The 24,509-nt window shown below is 33.1% G+C and overlaps 2 protein-coding genes across 3 annotated transcripts in view; one reads left to right on the forward strand and one right to left on the reverse strand.

The window, feature by feature from the left end:
• Positions 1-24,509, forward strand: part of LOC118184711 (Golgi-associated PDZ and coiled-coil motif-containing protein-like) — a 137,587-nt gene that overhangs the window by 39,866 nt on the left and 73,212 nt on the right. The window lies entirely within an intron of this gene.
• On the reverse strand, positions 14,362-20,137 carry LOC118184706 (uncharacterized). Its single transcript, XM_035354419.2, has one exon. The coding sequence runs from the start codon at positions 19,785-19,787 to the stop codon at positions 17,925-17,927; it is 1,863 nt and encodes a 620-aa protein (XP_035210310.1). The 5' UTR covers positions 19,788-20,137; the 3' UTR covers positions 14,362-17,924.

Below are 24,509 nucleotides of genomic sequence, written 5' to 3' on the forward strand. Positions count from 1 at the left end.
AATTCCGCAGACTTGAAGCTCACTTGAACGATTAACACTACTTCCCGCCAAGCACATAAGCCGAAACGCGGGGTTCTTCAATTTCTCGCTAACTACCTCCGCGCTCGTGAAGTAAGAATATCACACACCGAACTTGTTTCCTTTCTATTTAAATCATAATACTTCCGCTGATAATTTGAATCCTTGCGCGTTCTACTAAAATTTACATATTCTGGCATTGGCAGTTCCAAGGGAAAGTAAGGCTTGACAGGAAAGATAGTTTAAACTTAAAATAAATGTTAGTTAAAATAAATATAAACCCTACAACATATCTAGCTGTCTATTTATAATAATTTTCTCATTATTTTCAGTTTTTTACAGAACAAATTTTTCTTTGAAAATTCCATTGTATTTTTATATTTCAAAACCAAAATGTGTTTTTAAAATTATGCATTTAGTTCAGTTTCTCAATATTTATGTGTACATAATAAACCTTCAACACGTATATATACTGTATTTACTTGCATATTTCTCCCCTTTGCATACGTTTCCCCCAGTTTTTACAGTATTTAATATAAAAACTTCTGATATAGGTTAACAGTGTAAAATATATGCACATGTAAGAAAGTATCTTATGTAAATAAAAAGAATATTATTGAAACTGATTAGTCCTTTGAAATACATAGGACAGAAGTGTGCCTTTATGTGTGCTCTTTAATGTGCTTTGCATCTATATCATTTAAGCTGTCTCTTCAAAAATACATTTTCCCCTTCCTTTGTTTCAAGCAGTAAGATTAGTAAGAAAAGGGAGAAAAATATGTAATTAAATACAAGGTGTGTGTGTGTGTGTATGTGTGTATGTCTGTGTGATGAAAAATACATAGCAATATAATAAAAACAAATTTAGAAATACCGTAGGAACACTAAGAGATAGAAATGTAGAAATACTCATGTTGTGAACATACATTGGTTATAGAAGAGGAAGAATTCTGATTGTGTAGAATGCTAAAATGTGAAATTCGTAATGACTAGGAAACTTGGCAGTCGAGACAGATTAAATTTCATTTTTATTTAAATTAACACTTGTGGCCACAATTCACTTTTCACTAGTGAAATAGCATTCAAGTGGCACTGAACGTGAAGCTAAAGTGCACAATTATCCATGGAGGCTTACGAAGAGAAGGTTTCAGTTCTCAAAATTTTGAGTTCAGGTTCCGAATTAGCTACATCATCATTATGCAAACCATGCAAGATTTATTGATCTAGAAATGACACTGTCCAGAAAAGTTATTACAGTACAAAGTCTTTAATCCGGACGTCCACAATCTGGACCTCAAAGCTACAAACTTTCTGTGCATGCATAGCATTTACGCATGCGCATAATACCTTTACGCATGAGCATATGCGTTTACGCATGTGCATAATACGTTTACACATGTGCATTTAATGTATAACAGACGGCAAAAATTATATAATTATCTATTTCAGTTAATGTTGCAGATTGCGTTGTTCCTTAATCTTCTAATTGGATCCGGCTTATTATCTTTTGCAGAATGTTAGAGCAATTTTATAAAAAGCTTGAACTTTCGATTATGTCAAAAAGAGTTTCCGATTCTGGAGCTGGAAAAGGATCTACAAAGCGAAAGCATGTTTTGATGTCCATCAAACAAAAAGTGGAATTGCTGAAAAAAATGGAGAAAGGCATGAAGAAAGTGACAGAGAGTTTAGTGAAAACGAAAAAATTTCCATTGACAAGCTAGTCGGTATTTTCGGCACAGCAATTACAGGACTTGAACAGCAGAACTTTGTAACTGAACAAGAAATTATGTCTGTTTATAGAATTAAAGAGAAAGTATTAGCACATAAAACGAAGCAACTTAAACAACTTACATTGAAAGAAATGTTTAATAAAGTAAACAAATAAATATTAAGCTTTTTTTTTTTTTTTTTGTAAATTTTGATGCACTTTAGATCATAATTGTTCTTTATTTCGTAAATTACGGTTTCATATTTTTAATTTTATAATTTCTGCATGCCATTTTATCAGATTTAAACTGATGATCTATAATCCGGAATCGCTGAAGTCCCGACGAGTCCGGATTAAAGACTTTGTACTGTATGATTTTTAGAACACAGAGGGGGAAATAAGGGGTTACCCGCTAGATTAAATTATAATTTTGATTTATATATTTTTTATCTTACATGTATACACACACAGACACATCTGAATTGAATATGGAGTGGATTTTAAAATGTTTTGTTTTAATTTATAGCTATCTATATGATCTAATGATGATCTAGGGAATGATACAGATACATCTTGAAGCATACATAGTAATTCTGAAACCAAGAAGAAACTTGTCGTATAGATGAAATAATGTGCAGTTGTAGCAGATTTAAATTATATTTCTTTCATTAAAATATGATTAACATTTTTTGAGCATAAATACTTCATACATTAAGTGTGGCTTTTGCAAAACAGTTACACTTTTGATTTTGTTGCAACAGGAAGAAAAGCAGCAGTGTGTTTAGCAAGAACAGAGGTAGAAGTAAAGTTTGCAATTATTCCATTATGGCAGCTTATTAAGAGAAAGGTTTCAGTTTAAGTTTTGAATTACCTATGTCATCATCACTCTAAAAGCCCTATAATAGGATTAGTCTAGAAATGATGCAATTCAGAAAAATTATTGCCGATTTCAGAATCGAGAGGGGAAATACCGAAATTAAAATTAAGCTTTAAAAGGCCATTACTAATTTAAATTATAATTTATATTTACATAATTTTTATCTTTCGTATTCCCTCTCTTCTAAGAGAAAAGAGCTTAGAAACAGAGAAGACTTTTTAGAGAAAAAGTGTTAAAGCAAATGAAGGGAAATTTGAAAAAAGCAAATCATAAAATTTTAACTGAAGTAATTATTTAAATAATTAGTCCAAAAGTTTTAGAGTCCACATATCATATTTGTTCAGAGAAGGCATTTTCCAAGTTTTCACACAGTATCATAAATCTAAAAATTTTAAATACCATTAGTTATTTTAAATAATCACAAATTTCAAAATTTTATAACATAATTTTCATATTTCAAAAAAGTACTTTTTATAAATAAAGTAGTGTAGTACATAAATAAAGTAGTGTAACTGAAATTATAGCTTCTATGCTATTGTCATTAATTTACCACTCCTTATTTTACTACACTGGAAGTTCTTCAAAATAAACATTTACATTAGCTGGGCATATACACTTGAACTAACTGGTGTGTTATGCACTAGTGACAAAGGAGTGCTCTAGCAGTTATTTAACCCTTCTGAGATAGTGCATTTTTGTATAAGATGTTCCCTTGCAACAGAGAGTTGAAAGGAATCATCCCACAGAACAAGGGTCATTCATACATCCACAGGTATCGCTAAGCCTAACTTTAGAAAAAATAAAAAAAACTTTAGGTCCTAATGACATCATCTTTGGTTCCATTTTAGATTATTACTTAAGGTATTATACGTTAAATATTACCGAAATTAAAATTTAGTAATCTTTTCCCTTTATTTTGCATGAATATATATAGATTTTTTTAAAAACTTGCTTACTTTGAGAAATAATTTTCAGAAACACTATTCAAATATTCCGAAGTTTCAATCGACAAATTAAATTAATAAACTTTAAAATTAATAAAAAAATACAAGAAAAACAGAATTAACAGAATCTTTCCCGGTAAGCGGAAGACAAGCACACACAGCTCAGGCTTCAACAAAATGTTTGTATCAGAATTACTAGACATATTACTAGACTCTTTAAAAAATGAATTTTCACTATTCATGCCACTAATAGTCTCATTTACCATGAGAGTATATCTTTCCTCTGATAAATAAAACTTTCTGGCTATAATAAACTGAAGTCCAGGCTTTTTGAAATAAAAAGTATGGACAAAATATTGTTGCGTTTTAATTCTGACACTAGTTCGTGAGGATTTGGAGTGAATAATGACAATACTACTTGATGATGAAGTATCGAAACACACTTTATTGGCCGATATTAGTCAGGACAGCTCCAAAGTCACTTTTTATAGTCGTCGAAAATCTACTATACACACGCTGACACAATCAGCGACACAACCTTCACACTGTCAGGCAATAACGGTGGAGATAGCTTCACTGCAAAGCACCAGAGTATAGCTCCCGACTCTGCTCAGTCATTCTCGGAACTCTCCATGCCACAACTTGCGATGCACTCAACAACACACAGAGCACAGCTCCCGACTCTTCTGTTCAGTCGTTCCTGGAGCTCAACACGCTCTCTCGACGATGCACTAACTGCAATACACTAAGAGACTCTTTTGGTGCACTCGATGCCCGGCTGTCAACTCGATCGACTCCGCACAGACTAACTCGAGACACACTACCTCACACTCTAGAGGAGGCACTCTCTACTCGCACTCTCGATGAGGCACACACTGATTGCGGACCAGCAGGGTTTATATTCGAGAACATTCTGGGCTTAACCGGTAAGAATTCGTTGCAGAAGGTTCGCCATCTGTCCATGGCATATCGCCAATTTTGTCGAAAAATGGGCGATTTCTCACCAAATGTGGCAACCCTGCCTTCCATTGCCATTTTATGGCAACCCTAAAACTGCTTTGTGGAGAAGCTATCTTACCGCGCCTGGACATTTCGTAACAATATATATCATTGAATGGTGGTTGGTTTGTTCCCCTTAAAAAGTCAACTAATTTCCGATCAGTGTTGATAATTATTTGGTCTATTATTTTTTTTTCCCAAAGTTAGAATTTCTGTTTTTCATGATTTAAATTCAAGTATCTTTAAAATATTTTTTGTAATTAAATTTCGTATTTCTAGGTTACTTCATTTAGATACATTCTGCTAAATTTATATTAGGAGATAATATAATCAATATTTCTTTAGTAAATAAATTATTATTATCTTACTTTGCAGCTATTGTGCAAGTATTAGAATTTTTTTTCCGATTTCAATGAATTTCAGTTCATTCAATACAGTCAAAAGTCGTTAATTCGGACACCCATAATCCGGAATGATCTATAATCCGGACATCAAAGCTAAAAACTTTCTGCGCATGCGCCGCGTTGACACATGCGCATAGGCGTTTACGCGTGCGCGTAAGACCATTTACCACTGCGCATATGCGTGTGCGCAAGCGCAGAATACGTTTTCGCGTGCGCGTTTTATGTATAACGGACGGTATAATCTAAAATTATCTAATTATCTATTTCAGTTAATGTTGATGATTGCATTGTTCCTTAATCTTCGAATTGGATCCGGCTTATTATTTTTTGCAGACTGTAAGAGCAATTTTATTAAAGTAAACTTGAACTTTCGATTATGTCAAATAGAATTTCTGATTCTGGAGCTCCCAAAGGGTCGTACAAAACGAAAGTATGTTTCGATGTCCATCAAACAAAAAGTGGAATTGCTGCAAAAAATGGATAAAGACATGAAGAATGTGACAGAGAGGTTAGTGAAAACGAAAAAATTTCGATTGACAAGTTAGTCGGTATTCTCGGCACAACAATTAACGGGACTTGAACAGCGGAACTTTGTAACTGAACAAGAAATTATGTCTGTTTATAGAATGAAAGAGAAAGTATTATCACATAAAACGAAGCAACTTAAAACAACTTACATTGAAAGAAATGTTTAATAAAGTAAACAAATAAATATTAAGCTTTTTTTTTGTAAATTTTGATACCCTTTAGATTATAATTGTTTTTTATTTCATAAATTAAGGTTTCATATTTTTAATTTTAGAATTTCTGCATGCCATCTTACGAGATTTAAACTGATGATCTATAATCCGGAAAAATCGATAATCCGGAATCGCCGAAGTCCCGACGAGTCCGGATTAACGACTTTTGACTGTATTTGATATGTGTATTATATATGTATATGTAGTTGTAACAAAAGTTTTCCACCAAAAAACGATCTTAATAAAGTTAGAAGAAAAAACATGAAAGCACTACCTTAAGTGTGGTTAGTAATCACCACACACACGTCTGATTTTCTGCCAATATTTTGACAGTTTTTCTTTGGTCCATAATCTTGGTGGTCTTAAGTCCAAAAACATATCAACCTCAGTTTGAACATCCTGTGCACAAAGGAGGATAGCACCAACAAGATGTTGCTGCAGGTGTGGTAAAAGGTAAAAGTCCAAAGGAGCAACATTGGGGCTATATGGTGGGTGTGGCAAAAGATCCCATTTGAGTCCGTACAGAGTCCAGCTGCTGAATGCAGACACATGTGGTCTTGCATTATCTTAATGGAATATAATCTTTTCCCACCGGAACTCAGTTTCACGTATTTCCTTGATAGCAGTTTCAACACAGACTAGCATCTTGCTGCACACCTTACTGTCAAGGGTTTACTTTTTTCCAGGTACTCTTTATGGATAATACCACGGCAGTCCCTAGTCAAATTTCGCTTTGCAACACTGCCAAGCTCACTGGGCAAAGACCAAACCCCCTTTTCGACCTGTATTGTTGAAGTAAATTCAATTTTCATCACAAGTGACAATCCGGTCCAGAATTTCGTTCTTGTGTTGATATTCAAGCAGATTAGTTCAAGCCCGAACACATCTGTCCTTATCTGCTTGACTCAGCTCATGTGGCACCCAGCTATTGAACTTGTATGTCAAGTTTATGTGATCCAAAGCGCAACTAATGGACATGGCACTAACGTCTAACTCTTTAGCAAGCTTTCGAGTGGTTGCATACTGATCTTCTTCCACAAGTTCTCAGAGGTGGGCTTCATCAACATCAGTAAGCTGGCCAGAGCGCTCTGCTTCTTGAATGTCATAGTCCTTGTTTTTTATCTTTCAATACCAAACTTCACAGTGTCATATACAGCATTAGTACTTAAAGCTATACACATGGTTCTATGACACTCTGTAGCTGACTTTTTGCAATAGAACTGGAAGTAAATGATAGTTCTAATCAGGGAGGGTGATAATGATATTTTTTTACAAATTTCACAACAAATCTTGTTCTAAAGCAAGTCTCTTTCTTTCAAATGCCAAAAATCGTTTGACAAAATATGATTAAACACACCAATGAGAGCTTTTTTTTTTTTTTTTTCCAGATGATATTTGCATTGGTGAGAAACTTGTTAAAACCTGATATATTTGATGATGTAGGTAGTTTTTATGGAAGATGAAATCAATTCACCATTTATTCATGGTCAGGGAGACTTGCTTAGACGACGACTGGTGTGCAGCTTGATGATTTAAACAACATATTTATTTTGCAGAGGAACAATTATTCAGAAGCACATTTTTGCTTAAAACTCGTACAACACTAGGGGATGTTAAAAGTGTCTCACAATTTCCATAAATGCAGTTTACATTTTAGATAATAAAGAAAGAAGGTGAAGCAAGAGACATAGTTTATCCAAACAGCATCAAGCAAGAAAAAGCAATGCATATTCACTTCATTAATATTTATACAGTCAAAAGTCATTAATCCGGACTCGTCGGGACTTCGGCGATTCCGAAATATAAGTTGCTTCGTTTTATGTGATAATACTTTCTCTTTAATTCTATAAACAGACATAATTTCTTGTTCAGTTACAAAGTTCCGCTGTTCAAGTCCTATAATTGCTGTGTCGAGAATACCGACTAATTTGTCAATCGAAATTTTTTCGTTTTCAATAACCTCTGTGTCACTTTCTTCACTATCGGAAGCGAATTAATTATAATGACGAGGAATTTGATTTAAATCATATCAAAGACGGAGTACATCGAGATGAAATACTACATTTAGTAAGGAAATATAAACCAAATGAAATAAAAACATCTGCTCTGAGGATAAGGATAGGGCTGACAGATCAACTTCCAATTCATTGCGCGCCCCGGTGTCCCCCCCCATCGCAGAGCAGCGTGAAATTGATAAACAGATTTCGGAATGGTTAGAGAAACAAAGGATATGCCTTTATCCATTTTTTTTTGCAGCAATGCCACTTTTTGTTTAATGGACTTCGAAACAAACTTTCGCTTTGTAGATGCTTTACATATTAATAAATATATATCGGAAATTCTATTTGACATAATCGAAAGTTCAAGCTTACTTTTTTAAAATTGCTCTAACAGTCTGCAAAAAATAATAAGCCGGATCCAATTCGAAGATCAAGGAACAACGCAATCTGCAACATTAACTGAATTAGATAATTTTAGCTTAGCTTATACCGTCCGTTATAGATTAAACGCGCATGCGTCAACGTATTATGCGCATGCGCACACGCATATGCGAAGTCGTAAAGGTCTTACGCGCATGCGTCAACGTGACGTATGCGCAGAAAGTTTGTAGCTTTGAGGTCCGGATTATAGATCATTCCGGATTATGGGTGTCCGAATTAACGACTTTTGACTGTAGTTGGAAAGTCATTGTGTTAATTTGTCATAAAGTTTAATTTGAATGTCTTTGAGAGATAAATTTGTAAAGTTCTTGAAATATTGTTGAAAGATTTTCTCTAAATGTTCTGAATTTGGATTATCAACTAATAAGAATGCCCAGCATTCTTGTAAAGGAATATAAAAAAAGTATGAATTTTAGAGTCAACCGGAAGTGTTGTAAAACCATGTGTTATAATTCAATGTGAAATCAAAAAGTTTTCAATATATAGCTATAGAATTATGTAGTATAAAACAAATTTAGATTTTTGTTTTTGTAGAGCAATGTAATATTTGATACATGAAAACAAACAAACAAACAACAACAACAACAAAAAACAGTATAATAATAAACTTTGATAAAATATTGGCATGTTGTACAAGCGAATCAGCATGACTACCTGTTGATGGCTGTAAAATGCTTAAATATGAGGGATATTCAAATGAAAAGGTACAAAACAATACTATGGATATAACTGAAATCTTTATTCACAAGTAATTACCAGAGGCAGGAGCACAACTATCCTACTCTTTCATAAGCCAAATGATTGCCTGTTCCCAGAATTCCTGTGGCTGTGACAGGAACCAGTCCTCCACTGTGTTCTTCAGTTCGTCATCTGAGTTAAAGTGTTTTCCTTGGAGATGTTTTTTTAGCAGACCAAATGCATGGAAGTTGTAGGGCGACATGTCCAGGGCTATTGTATGGATGCTCAAACCGTTTCTCCTTGAACTTGGCCATTACACTTTTTGTGACGTTGGAGACTTGTGGACCCAAGTTATCATGGAGCAGAATCACTCTCTTCATGAGCAACCCAGTCCGTTTGCTCCTGATGGACTTGCGTAGGTGAAGGAGTGCCTCATAGTAAACATCACTTTTAAGTTTTTTCCATGCTCAAGGAATTCAATGAGTATCGGACCTCAGAAAAAACATTTAACATCACCTGGCCTATTGAGGTCATATCTTTGAATTTTTTAGGAGCCATTCGATTGATTCCATTGCATGCTGTCCTGCTTTGTCTCTGGGTCATAATGATGGCACCAGCTCTTATCGCTGGCGATGATCCACTCCAGGAAAACAGTCTTCATGATACTGGAACAGGTGTTGCTAGCTGCATATGCAGTTCCATTTGTGGTGTGAGCTTCTTTGGAACCCGTTGCATGCACATCTACTGGTAACCCATCCTGTCATGCACAATTATCCAAACCCTTCTGATGCTGGCACCCACCATCACTACCAACATTCACATTAGGACATGCCAATCGCTTTTCACCAGATTATTCACTTTGTCAAAGAGTTTACCGTGTTTACTGTTGATTACCATGTTTGCCTGCCCTGGTCTCAGGTTATCACTCAAACAGTCCTGACGTTCATTAAAATGGGCATTCCACTTTCTCACTAACTCGTCGAACACAGTCTTACCCATATAGGGCCCCCACCCGCCAATCAATATTGGCTGGTTTAGCCCCTTTCGTATTCAGAAATCTGATAACACCTCGCTGCTCCTCAGTCATTGAATTTTGCAATGTGAATGCCATGATGTCCTCATGCGCACTGCCGCATCACTTGGAGAGAAGACACAACTGCATGCTTCACTCCTGCATCATGTCAGGTGCGTACAACCACTTAACACTACATTCGCGTACCTAGACGTCTCACTACCTTATCCCAAAGCAGCACATTCAAATTTCAATTGGTTTTATTGTTACAACATTTCATACCATTTCATTTGAACACCCTTCATACAATGACACATAAAAGCCTCTGTTCCTTGGAAAAAGTAATTGGTTTTTGAGTATTGTACGATAAAGTTTCAATTTAGTGTTATGGTCATAAAAATGCTTTTACATTACATACTAGTAAACGTAATTTTACATTACCCTACAGTGATAATTTTAAGAAAAACTTTTAGTTAAAATAAATCCAGATTGAGAGAAAAAGTCAAATTTGGAAGTATAATTGTCATAATTAAATTTAGAATCTTCATAATTGTGTAGGGGTGGCCTTTTAAAATTTTCCACATAATATTTGGTCTACTGGAAAGTTCTGTCCATTTTATGAAAACAATTTTCGACATGTAAGCACATGTTTATTTGGCACATGTTCGGCTCTATTTTTATCTCTGTATACATACTGACGTAGCAAATTAATAAAAACGGAGTTAATTCACCTTAGTCTTAAGTGTGAAGCAATAACGTAGCCATAACTACTGATAAAGTTAATTTACGCCACTGTATTTTATATGAATTTCAACAAGGAAGAAATGCTACGGAAGAATGTAGAAATTTATTGAAAGTTTTTGGTGAAGGTACAGTTTCTGAAGGGACATGCAGAAGATGGTTCGAAAAATTTGAAGCAAGTGATTTCGACCTCTCTAATAACCCACGTTCTGGGCGACCATCGTAGATCAACGACAATGTTTGGAGCAAGATCCTTTTCTGACAACAACAGAGATCACAGAAAGGCTCAGCAAACCATATTCGGAAGATAGGATTGGTGTGAGAATATTCAAGATGGGTGCCACATGAATTAAGTCATAAAAATGTGAATGATCGAGTCGTCATATGCACATCTCTGCGTGCTTGGAATAAAAAATGGATTACCTATGGAAACATAAGGAAAAGTGCATACTGTGAACCCTGAAAACCTAGCCCTTCTACCTCTAAACCAAATTTGACTCTGAATAAGACAATGTTGTTTATATGCTGGGACATTCGAGGACCAATACATTATGAGCTTTTAAATCTGAACGAAAAGCTCCATTCCGAGAAGCGTTGCCAGCAACTGGACAATTTAAAGACAGCAATCTAAGAAAAGAGGTCAATGATGTTCAATAGGAAGGACATCATACTCCATCATGATATTGCCAGGCCACATGCTGATTTGGGGGACTTGTCAAAAATTGCAGAATTAGACTGGGAAATTCTGTCACATCCACCATATTCCTTGGACTTAGCACCCTCCGACTATACTTGTTTTTGTCCTTACAAAATTTTTTGAAAGGCAAAAATGAAGAAGATATCAAACAAGCACTGGCTCAATTTTTTGCATCAAAAGTTACATTATTTTCCAAAAGAGGGATATACAAATTGCCCTCACGCTGGCAAAAAGTCATTAATAATAATGGCAATTATATTATTTAATAAAGTTTATTCACAGTTATTTGTTAACATTACTATATTATTAAAAATTTGTATTTTGTTTTATTGCAAAAATGGACAGAATTTTCTGGTAGACTGAATATTATAAATATAAAAGTTATGAATACATCTGTTTATAATTATACATTATCAAAATACATTAAAAAATTTAACTAATTCTCATTCCATATAACACTGGAAAAAGTTTTATTGACATTATGCTTTTTATGATTATTATGATATTTTTGAAATTAAAATTGAAAGACCCCACAGCTTTCTCTAAATCAGAGTTTCTTAAACTGTGGGTAATGGGACCTGCAGCAGGGAGTCGTCAAAAATTTTAGCACTTTCGATATTTCTTTAACTTATACTATAATAATTTTACAATTACCAAATATTTTTACACAATGTATCTGAAAATAGATAAAGGTAAGACAATACAGACAAAGAGAGAACAAAAACGTTTCGATGCATTCTTTCTATAATATAAACGTTCATTTTACTTGCTTTGCACGTGACACTGTCATTTCATCTGTTACTTATTTAAAATTTTCACATAGTTCTATGTCTTAAAATTAGAAATTAAACTTGATGACCTAAAACTGCAATAGTATATTACAGTACATGTAAAAAAATTGACAGTTTCACTAACACGTGTGTCAGATTCATGCAATGCTTATGGAGGTCCCACAAAATTTTCGTAAATATTATGGGGTCGCGAAAAAAACTTTGTGATAAAAAGGGCTCACGACTAAGTTTAAAAAGCCCCGCTCTAAGTAGTAATATATTCATCTTAAGAGCAAATTCATATTAACAAATTATTGTATGAATTATCTCCGATGGTTAATGGTTATGAGGTGTTCTTGGCAGTTATTTCTAAAAGGCCTCTGCTCTTGGTTTAAAGGCAACTGGCCTTTTTGAACTGCACTAAAACATTTAATTTATGTATAAAAAAATTAAACTTTACTCCGTTATAAAAATAATGTAATTATATTTGAAAAAAATCATGAAGTGCGAGCCTTCAAAGTTTATATTCATTTCATTCTTAAAATAATCAGAAAATTTTTGGAATTCAAATTTTTAAAGAAGAATCTCATTGTTAAAATATCAAAATATTAATTCATTCAAAGATAATTAAAGAATAATGCAAAAATGTATTAATCATGTTAATAATCTTCTCTACATAAAATCTTAAAATTCTTCAACTTGTTAAACCAAATTAGCAAAATTCAAATTTCTAATATCATATAATCTTTACTTTTTGATTTCTCATAAAGCAGAGATATTCTTTTGATATAATATGAAAAGAAATCGTGTTTATTATTCAGATTCTTCATTATTTAATTTCTTTAAATATAATACAGAATGTATATAATATTTGGTGGCAACAATTTGAAAAGTGATTCGACACAAAAGTGATATGGCGCTTTTAGTGATTCGACTTTTAGTGTTTCGAGACTTATAGCCTTCTTTGCTAGTCCCTTTGGGTTAAAAAAAACTGATTATTATTTCAAATAATTAGTCCGGTCAGCCCCCCCCCCCCGTTTTTCACACTCAAATATACCGCAGTTCTAAATTATTTTTGTCAGTTAACATAGTTCCCAATCTCTAAGGGATCCCTTACATGCTGAACACAGAAATGTGTTAAGTTGAATGTTGCGCCTCCTCCAGAAGAAGTTGCATAACCATTCCTTGGAACTGCACATTTGAAAAGCTTCTAATTCATTCTTGATCCTTCAAAATTACCAGGAAATCACTCACCACTTTTAAAACTTAGCTACCTCTATATACAGACAACTAGTTGATTTGGAGTCACTTCACTGTGAATGTTCATAGTGATAATACTTCAACTTCATACGTTTTTTGTGCATTTGATTTTGTGTAGCTATTAAGCATTTCATTAAATGCAGCCTCTTAAAAGTAGACTCGGGAAACCACCATGAGGCCTTGCTGCTGCACATTGAAGTAAGATGGTTATCTTGAGAAAAAGCTTTCATATATTTGGATAAAATTGCATGCACAGATAGTAGAATTTTTAACTAATCATAATGCTGCATTGGCAGTGGTTTAAGTTGATGAAGGCTGGGTGTGTAAAATGGGATCTATTAGTCAAAATCTGTAGCATAATAAACAAAATGAATCTATCATTGCTAGGAAAATATACCACAAATTTTGATGCAAATGCCAAATTGGCTTCTTTTAAGAGAAAGTTATGTAATTATTAGAGGATTTGGGAGAAGATAATGATTGCATCACTCTTAAAAAATTCTTCTAGGAAGAAAACAATGTCAAAATTTAAAAAAAAAAAAAAAAAAAAAATACACACACACACATACACAAAAATATTCAGGTGCATCTTGAATTTTATTTTTTTGATAACTCAAGGAAAGGTGCTTGAATGACTTTAAATGTGCTCAACATGAACAAGAAACTATCAAATTCGCTTATATGTTTGATAGTAAATTAAAAATCATGTTTCAAAACCAAAGTCTACAGCAATTTTGATAGCATACAAGATGAATTTAAAATCATATCTGAGAAAGCAAAATTTGTGCTGTTGTCTTTCTGAACTGTGTATCCTGTAAAGCTGGACTCTGCCTGTACAGGCACCAAAACAATATACAGAATTTGTATCAATGCAGAGCAAAGCATTCACCTGCAATTAGCAACAGCTTAACATTAAATTAAGAAACTGTGCACAAAAATGCAACTGTTTCATTAAATGTTTTTGTGTCTCTTTATGTTATGTCTTAATTTAGGCCTATAGTGAACTGTTGTTGCATAATAGTAACACTGAATTGTAATTATATTCAATAATGAGTAATAAAAGTTTCGCATAAAAAGTAATGAACAAATATTTAATATTTGAATTGAATTACATGTAATGATAACTTGCAGGAACCGAAGTTCTTGTAATAACCTTAATGATGCTTTCAGCAATGATATAAAACATCTGTTGTAATACAGAGTGGTTTAATTTAGTGAGGTTTGGAAGAATTTTTACATATGGCTAACTTTTGATAATATCACATTGCGAATAAATAGAGATATTACATTCCTGTGAGATAAATAATAAGATACATTATTAATTATTTTTTTTAATATTTAATTTCATGGATGTTGCACCAACATTATTAAGATACAATAACACGCTGAACAAATATTAGTTTAGAAGTCAAACAACAAAAATCAGTGTTACATTCTCAAATTTTCACAGGACTAGTTTCAATGGTTTTACCAAATCATCTTCAGCTGCAAAAGCACAAATGAGCGAGATAACATATAATGATTAGATAAGATAAGAAAGTGTGGACAGGAGATAAGCTACTGGTGCCATCTGTTGATGAAACCAGAACTAAAACATAATTTCTTTAAAGGCTGAAGGCAAAGATGGATTGGAATTAGGGTCGTTAACTAGAACAGCAAGATTTTTTTGAATGTGAAATGCCTCTGCACCAACTGTTTATATATCTCCTTACTTTGTATTCTTTTACTATGTATACATTTTTTCTACCTGTGTAATGCTATTCTTAGACATCATTAACTTGTAAGATATAGGATAGGCTGAAGAGGGCTCCTAAAGGAATTTATTCAAATGTTTGGGAACTGCTGCTTCAGAAAACATAATTATCAATGGGATTCAACACCAACCAATTATAATTATTTTATCAATAATCATATCTCTAAAGCAGCACCGATTCAATACCAGTGTCATATATATCGTCCATTTTTAGAAGTGGACAGCATGCATTTTTATTATAATTATTGTTGAAATATAATCTATATTGCTGTAACTGTTGCCAGTTACAGCAATGTGCATGATTATTCTGACTTTGGGATCTGATTAATGGTCTGATTAATTAATTTGCCGAAGAAATGTGTGTGGGGGGGGGGCGGGGAAAGGTAGCCCCACATGTCTAAGGAAAGAATCTAGTTTCATTTATTTCAGTTTCTTCCTCAGACAACTTTTTAAATGTTTTAGGTTTTTCATAGCTTTTTAAATATAATATTTCATTCAATAATTTGTTTTCAGATAATCATCTTCTATCAAAATAATTTCTTTCAGAAATTAACTTCCTAAACATACCTACATTCTGTAATATTTTAGAGGTAATCCATGTAAAATTCTTCAGTTAATTTAATTTCATGGACCAGTCTTTTTTGGACCAAAAATGCATAATTAAAATGCATAATTAAAATTATATGATTACTGAACATATTTCTGATCTCCCAAAAATATTTGCATGAATATGTGGAGTGGCATTAATACATATCATATTCATTCATATCAATTACATATGCGAAATTTAGGAATATTTATAGAATGCCCAAATTTGGGACATTTTCCAGACAAAGCCAGAAGCAGGTTACTGCACTGAATGAAGGATTATCTTCGTTTCTTGAAAATAAATCTAAAACTGTTCGAACTTCATTTTAGAAGGCTAAAACCGTTATTTGTCAAATATTCAAATATAAGGCCCATTAACCTTTCTGTGCTTAAGGTACTGAGCACTAGCATGTTTAAAATGTTTTTGCATCAACAATTGACTGTATTAAAATCAGGTATTCCAAAGATGATGATACATTTAATAGTTTAATAACTAATAATTTGTAGTTTTGTTTTTTATGTTAATTTTGTAAAGCAAATAGCATTTTCTAATTAATAACAATTACAAAAATAAACTTTTGTATTAAGTTTCTGCAAATATCAGTATTAATTAATTTACAAAATCATAACATAAGTAAAGAATGACATCTTCCTAAAACAATGACAACTTATTGTATACAAAGAGGTAACTGTTCCAGGAAGGGAAGTGTTGATTTTATTAATGCAATCTATTAGCTGCATGTTGAAGTTTAAGATACGTTTCACAGAAAGAAATGGGATAATTTTTACCCCTTCATTTTTTTGTAATAACTAGGAACAGTTATAAATTATGAGAGATCAATGAAAGTTATCATATTTGAGCTGTTTTCTTCATTGTATTTTCTTGCTTTAATAATGGTTGTTATAACCATAAATATGTTCTCTGAAATAGTAAAAATGCTTCATAATCATAAATTATTGATCTAAAGCTTTAATTATTACTTTCTCGATATTTGTTCCTTTCTTTAATTGCAAGTAAATGTAAAAATGTTTGAACATCACCTTAGAATTTGGCTTTAAATTCAAGTTTCCCTCTCATTGTAAATATAATCTGGCTTCATAACTCACTAAACACTAAGATTCTATACAGAGAAAATATTGAGTTGTAAGTTGTAAAAGTATAAAGCCAGTAAATTGATTTCCTTTAAAAATTTTTTACTTAAATGAGATATAAAAGAAGAAGGGAAAAAATTGTTTGCAGCCTTAAATAAGATAGCAAAGTCTCCTAGCATTTGAATTTTAAAATTGTTTTATTTACATTGAGGCAAATCTGATGTTTAAAAAAAAAAAGAAAAAAGGCTAGATTAACATGTTTAACCAATACAGAAATATAGAATAAATTTAAAAATATGAAATGAATTATATTTTTTGTTAGCTCTTTGCTAGAATATATCTTCCATCCTAGGTTTTAAATTTCTGTACATTCAATGCAGAGTTAGAACCTTTCAAATAATAGATTTAAAATTTTTATACATTCAGTGTAGATATACAAAATCAAGCCTTTCAAATAAGCTTCATTAGACTTAATTTATTATCTTTTGTAACAGTTTTGCAATTACTTCTTTCCTTGGATTCAGCTGATAAATATGGCCTAAACTGATTAGTTTAAAATATTATTAGAGAATGTTCTATATATATTTACATATCTAAAGAGAGACTAATTCTTTACATTATTTGAAATTAATTTAATATTGCTGTTTTCATTTACTTATGGATATTTATAATTCATAAATAACTTATGACTGTTTGTGTCTTAAACATTCAAAACTTTTGAATATTTTAATTTTTTCAAGGTACCAATGAACTTAAGGGAAAAAAAAAAAAAAAAAAAAAAAGAAAAAGAAAGAAAAGAAATTGCTGTATTTCTTTTTACTTAAAAAAATTATGAATTGAAAAATTCATTCATGTTTAAATATTAAAGTTTTGAAAATATATGATTCTGATCTTACCTGTTCAGTAGCAAATCAAAGCATTTAAAAAACGTGGTGCATACAGTCCACAATTCAAAATTTTCAAAAGTCTGTTATTAAGATATGGAAAGTTATGCATTGTCAAATTGATTTATTAGATATATTTTGTTTTTCTTTTAAGAATGCAAAATATTTGAAAAAAATTACAATTATTGAAATTCATGTTTATAATTTTATGTTTATAAAAATATATTGGACTGGTTCATTTTAAATATGTATTACCTCACTTTCCTTTTTCTTTTCTGTTAACGGTTATACGAAATCTTTGATATATCAAATGAAATTTCAAGCATTTTCTCCGTATTCAGTCTCGGATAATTGATAATCAATTTCGTAGTCATTTAAGTTCAAAGAATCATCAACAGGTTCATTTCTTATATCTTGATTATTATCATGTGCTTTTCTTTCGTTTCTTGGTTTCTGAATAGAATGATTTTGGGCTAGATTTTCGTCGTTATCTTCCGAAATTTCATTTAAGTTCCTCTGATTATTTTCTTCAAAGAAATGTGAGGTTTCATCTACCGAAACTTGACGGCAGATTGATTCCATAACTTTCCAGTCGATGCTGTCAGCTTTTAAAATTACGCATTGATCTTTTTGTTTCATTTGTATCAGTAGTTCATTTAGTGCATTTGTTGTGATATTGCTGGTTAATAGAATAGCTGTCAAAACGTGAGCTAATGACTTATTTATTTGAGAACTTTGTGTTTGAAGCTCTAAACTGATTTTGTGAACATCAGCTATCGATCTATTGCGCATTTCGTAAACTATCTGTTGAAGAATATCATATATGTGCATCTCCTCTTGTTGTATTCTCTTGCAGGAATCTATAAATGTATTTTGAGCTATTAGAAGTGTTGCGAAACTGTTATCTACAGTGTTACTCAGCTCAACCACTTTTTTATCTAGATCTTCGCTAATATCTGAAAGTTTTGGCTCTAATTTGGGAAGAGGTTCTATTTGTTCGTGTAATCTTTGGAATTCTTGCCTAACTATCTCACGGGTTTTGCTTCCCTGCTCTAATGTATTAGATAAATAAATTTTTAATTCGTCAGATGTCTTCCACAGTTCTTGAATTCCGTTTATAATTTTCCTTGTGTAAAGTTCTACATCCGAATCAAGTTCTTTAAATTTAGCTTCTCCAATTGTTAAAGCTTTCTCCAGTACGGATGTGAGGTTTTTTAATTGTTCTTGTGTTACTACTCTGTTTACATCACACATATCTACAGCACTTCTGCTCCTGTCTTCTTGATTAAATGTCGCAGATAAATTATTTATTTTATTATTGCTGTCTTGAAGCATTGTTAGCATACGCTCTCTTGTACCATTTACACTTGCTTGTATGTCAGTTAGAGCTCTTTCACTTTTGTTTTCTTTGCTGTATAATGACAGTTGTATATTATCTAATCTGTGATTAATGTGTTCAAAATTTTTGGTAACCAAGTTCAAGAGTTCTTCTTTTAAAAATAATCGGACGTCATTCACGTTATTGTTTAATTCTTCTAGTTTCTCTTCCCTTCTGATCATGTCATTTTCTAAAATTCCATGTCTTTCTTCGCTTTTAATAAGACGCTCAAGAATGTCATCCACAGAATTGTGTAAATCCCGTTCTAGTAGTTCAAGTTTGCTCATTACTTTTTCTAATTTGATGTCAAGTTTCGCATCTAAATATGCCGCTTTGTTGTTAATTTTTTCATTAAGATTTTCCATTCGGTGAGATAAATGCTCATTCGAGAATTCTTCCTTAATGTCTTTGCTAACTATAACTTCTTCCACTTTTTCCATGCGCACATCGAACTTCGTCTCGAGTCTGCCGAGTTTAGTTTCGATGTTTTCCATCCGTCGCACCAGCTGATCGAGCGAAAAATCCAATCGTGCGAGTTTCAGTGTGTAGCTGAATGTGTCCAGACTGCGAAGTTTATCATCTATTGACACGAGTACATCTTGTACAGGTTGTGGGATTTGAACCCAGGTATCACCGCTCATTTCCAAACCTCTCATCATAGCATCGTCCGCATTCTGCTTTTCCCGTATCCGTTTCATCAAAGTCGTACCACTGATCACATCTGCACACCATAACGCTGCACTGCATAGGAAATAAATTGTAAACTCAAATCCGAAACGACACTGGGAACGCGAACACTTCATGGATGACTTCTGTGTATTACTGCAGCAGAAAAAGGAAAATGCCTTTTTTTTTTGTATTATTATTTTTATTTGGCTGAGAAATCTTATCGGATTAACCTCTTCTGGTGTGTGTTCGCATCTGACCTCTGACTTTACTTTTTGTGGAATGTCTACCAGTTGCGTCTACACTGTTCCATCGCTCACGAGAGGATAACGAAAAGCATTCCATCACTGCTCGTAATCACGTGTGAGGTCTGGGGAGTATCAGGGCGGGAGTGACGTCTTGTTGCAGTCTTTCAGGCACTACAACGACTCTCTCTTTTTTTTTTTTTCCATGAATATTGTTTATAGAAAAGTTATTGTATCGGATGTCACCTTTAAAAAGACCGCCTGACTGAAGATGAGCGCGGCAGTGACAGCAGATTAGTGAATGCGTTTGCAAGCATAACATCTGACGCTTATGTGTCAGAGTAAGGGGTCATTTCCAAAGTGCAAACTAAAGTATTTAAAATATGTTCGTTAATATCATATCATTCGTCTATTAGATATCGTCTTTAAAATTTTTTTGAAGGACTCATTCATTCTATGAAATTATTAATAATCTAAATGGATTCGGAGTTTTGTTTATATAAAAACAATTTTATGTTGGACCTCTGAATAATCTTATCATTAAAAAAATATATATATATATATACATATATATTTGACTATCCGATACGGTGGAAGGAAAATTAAGAATTCAGAAATGAAAATTTATGTATAATTTTTTTTTTTTTTTTTTTTTTTTTGTTAAAAAAGTTGAAATGCGTTAATGTTATTAGTGGGTTGGGGTTGAATTCATAAGATTTATCGTTAAGTTCTGAGTAGAGAAAATTAATAATGGTAATATATTATTTTTAAGCTGAAAGTTGATATTTTTGTTTGTGTAGTAGGTACTTCTGCATTACCTGAAATTTTAACGCGAGCCAGTGCACTTCATATGCAGTTATTTTTATTGCAATATATTCTATTCTTGATTATTTAAACGGGTGATCTTATGAGTAGTCAGTTTATCTTCCACTTTTATTCGTTTACTTATTGTTTCTTCATTAAAAAGATAATAGAATTCTATCATTCACCCAGAACGCTGACACATATAAATTTTGAATTACGTTCATCGTTGTAATCGTACGCGTTTGCAGACGACGGGAAAATACCATACCTTACTCGCGTTTTCCCCCCCTTTTTTTTACTAATTTTATCATACAAAAATCGGACGAAGAAAATTATGCGAATAATTTATTTTCAAACGTATTCATGGATAAACTAACTGGTAACTATCACGATATTATTTATTTAAAAGCAACCTGCATTCTTGTAAGAATACATAGTAATATTATAATTACAATATCTAATATGTTACCTTCATTTCTACTTTCCGGTTCTTGTTATCTAGAACCTCTCCTGCCCTATTTATTGGCCTCTGCTGCATTCTAAGCTTCAAATCATTCATTATTTTTGAAACTGCTATCAGTGGTGTTTGCTATAGCTTGCAAGTCGTTGCCATCATCACCATTGTCATCGTCGTCGTCACTGCTCAGTCTGTCTTCCTTTGTGCAATGATTTTCGCAACCTTCAAGAGGATTAGGTGGCTGTTTCCTTTGAAGCTCTTCACTATAATTGTTTCATCATTCAGAGCCCATGCGACCAAAATCCACGAGCAAATCAATCAGTATGACGAAAACAATTAGTATTTCAGGAAATTATTTTCTACATATTTTTTGGTTTACGTTTTTGTCAACAGAAGGCACCAGTGGCCATGTTTTCCGTCCTTTCGCAGGAACTTTCTCGAATTTTTTGTTTTTATTACCACGTAAGCACATGTTTCTCTGTCTTCATTTTCAACGTGCTGATGAAGGAGAAGGTTTATGTTTAAGGTTTCACAATTTCGTTCACGCCGATTCTTGTTGATATTTATTTATATCCTAAATATCTGAAGGGTTTGCTGCAAAATAAAGATAACTCTAATTTTTCAAGTTTTCAGAAAACCTTAAAAAAATTTAAAGTTTACGATTCTAAATTGTGTGAAAATATTTTTGATGAATTTTTTTAATTGTTGTTACATATTTGTACAGTATTTTTACTCAAAAATGTATCTTTCAGATGATGCTCTCTTGTATGATTGCTGGAGCTGCATTTTTCTTGCCACGAAATGGATGTTCTTTCTGCTTCTAAGAAAAAAAGTTCGCCAAAAAAATTCTACTATTATAATATTTTATTAAAAAAAATATAGTTCCATTTTTCAATGGTCAAGTTTCCCTTCTGGCTCATCTGGTGCTTTGTCTGTCCATCATCTGTGTTATCTTCTCCGTTGCATCCGATTGATATTAATGAGGTCTTTCAAACAGACATATTGCCTTCGCTTTTCATCCGTATTATTAAAAGAATCAAGTAGCCATATTTTTCATGATCGGTAAGTTTGCTGAAATATTCGTACTGTTGTTGTTACCAATGTCACTTGTCTGAAAAGGTCAGCACAAGCCCACGACATTTCATCGTGGCAAAGAGTTAAAGGCGTCTGTCGTTGGTAAGAGCCTGGAGCATTATTATAGATGACAGCCCAATTCAGCAGGCTCAAATAAATCACTAGAGTTAAATATTTCTTTCTTTTTCCGATTCACTAATTATTCTTAAAACAATATACAGTATTATGCCAATTAGAACCCAAAAGCTATTGATAGCTGTTGTGCAAGCTTTCTATCAACGACCACGTAAGCATTTTTAGGAAAAAGAGAGGTAACTCCAGGAGTAACCTTGCAACAAACTAAAGAGATATCACATCTAGCGACAGTCCCTGCTAGACGGGACTTTTCTGAGAAACGAGATTCTGGTAGCACTGGTTTAAACCCGAGGATTCCTAGAAAAAAGAGCCCCGCTGGAAACGAAGTCCCGCCTTAGCTACGGAAACGATGTACCGGTTACGCGGGATTTTTTTAAACCTCGCCGAAAATGTTTCGGCTGCAGCTCAGTCCCGCGTAGAGATCAACTAATCAGGTCCCAATCACATTATGCTTCGGCTACGCGGGACTTGACGTCGAAATTGACAATTCTCAGAACCCGCACAATTCCAAGCAACCCACGTAGCTAGGTTACCATTTTCACTTACTACAAAGACTTGAACGCCAAACACTAACCGATTATTGCTCAGATTAGGATCACGTGATGCTTCAGAAGCAGAACTTTCGTCTGATTGGTTGTCTCTACCCTGGATAGAGCTTCAGTCGAGACATTTTCAGTGAGGTTTGAAAAAAATCCCGCGTAGCCGCAACATCGTTTTCGTAGCTAGACAGGACTTCGCTTCAGGAGGGGTTCTTTTTTCTAGGAATCCTCCCGGTTGAATCAGTGCATCCAGAATATCGTTTCTCACAAAAGTCCCGCCTAGCCGGGACTGTAGCCAAGTGTGATAACATCTTCAGACGAAAGTTATGCTTCTGAAGGATCACATGATCCCAATCTGAGCGATAATCCATTACTGTTTGGCGTTCTTTGTAGTAAGTGAAAATGGTAACCTAGCTACGTGGGTTTCCAGGAAATGTGCGGGTTCTGAGAATTGTCCCTTTCGACGTCACGTCCTTCGTAGTCGAAACATAATGTGATTGGGACTTAACGAGACAGACAGCTTCATCTGTTGAACATCACGAGAACTAACAATCGGATTTATATCTTTTTTTTTGGGGGGGGGGATACCTAACGAACAAGTTTTTTTCACCTACAAAGTAGTATGTGTAACTCCAAGCTTCCTCATCAGGATGGAGTTATCTCATTTTTGCTGCACACCCTTCATTTGTTCTTCGGTATGTTCTTTGTATTGTATTTAGATCAGCTTTTTGGGAGCCGTTTGTGTCTGCTGTTGCCACCACATTTGTTTAATCTGTTTTTTTTAAAAGGATCAACAAGTATCCTTTTTAACAAGTTGTAGTTAAGCAATGATTCATGAATAAACAAAGAACAGTGGACCGATATATATTAACATGAAATTGCTTTTCTGTTAATATATATCGTGTAAAATTGCTTTTCAGTTATTGCGTAGAAGATATATATTTGACGAATATTGAAGGTCAATTTACGTGTCATACGAAGTCACTGAAATGAATTTAGAAGCTTATCGTAAAAGTATATATTGTACTGTAATGTATTTTTATGTTATTGAAATCATCAAAAAAATTAGGAATATTCAAATAATTTAACACCAAACTTAATTTTACTTTGCCTAGAGTGAAGAATTAGTATTCCAATTATTCAGAGTACCGATAATTTGTTTTACTGTATATTTAATTTCTGTATAACAGGATAGTTAGGTTTCTCAGAAATGCAGTGTTTATGCGAAACTGCATTGTAATGAACTAAAAAAATAGTACAGAAAGCACAGTTTGCTTAAAAAAACTAACAGTAGCGCACTACTTGCTTTCACGAGTATCAGAAATATATGTTTATTAAAATATCACTTATTGAACTAAAAGTATTATGAATAAATAATTAATACACAATGTTCTTTTTTATTGCTTGTAGTTGTGAACTGACGTATCACATATCCAAGATTTAAAAAAAAAAAAAAAAAAAAAAGTGTTATAGCTCCTGTTGGTATGTTTCGTTATCAGACGATGTATTTTCTTCATCGATTCTTATGTTACGACAGAAACTGTCTGTCCAACCTTTAGTCGTAGCGAAGTCCAAGTTAACAGAAGGTTCTTTATTTCTATCTTA

This window comes from Stegodyphus dumicola, chromosome 3 (genome assembly GCF_044657685.1).
Source record: "Stegodyphus dumicola isolate Sdum_Otavi_A_Nest chromosome 3, ASM4465768v1".
NCBI classification, from domain to species: Eukaryota; Metazoa; Arthropoda; class Arachnida; order Araneae; family Eresidae; genus Stegodyphus; species Stegodyphus dumicola.

Excerpts from the sequence above, each read along its gene's own strand:
- LOC118184706 (XM_035354419.2), bottom strand. The coding sequence starts at position 19,787 with ATGAAGTGTTCGCGTTCCCAGTGTCGTTTCGGATTTGAGTTTACAATT.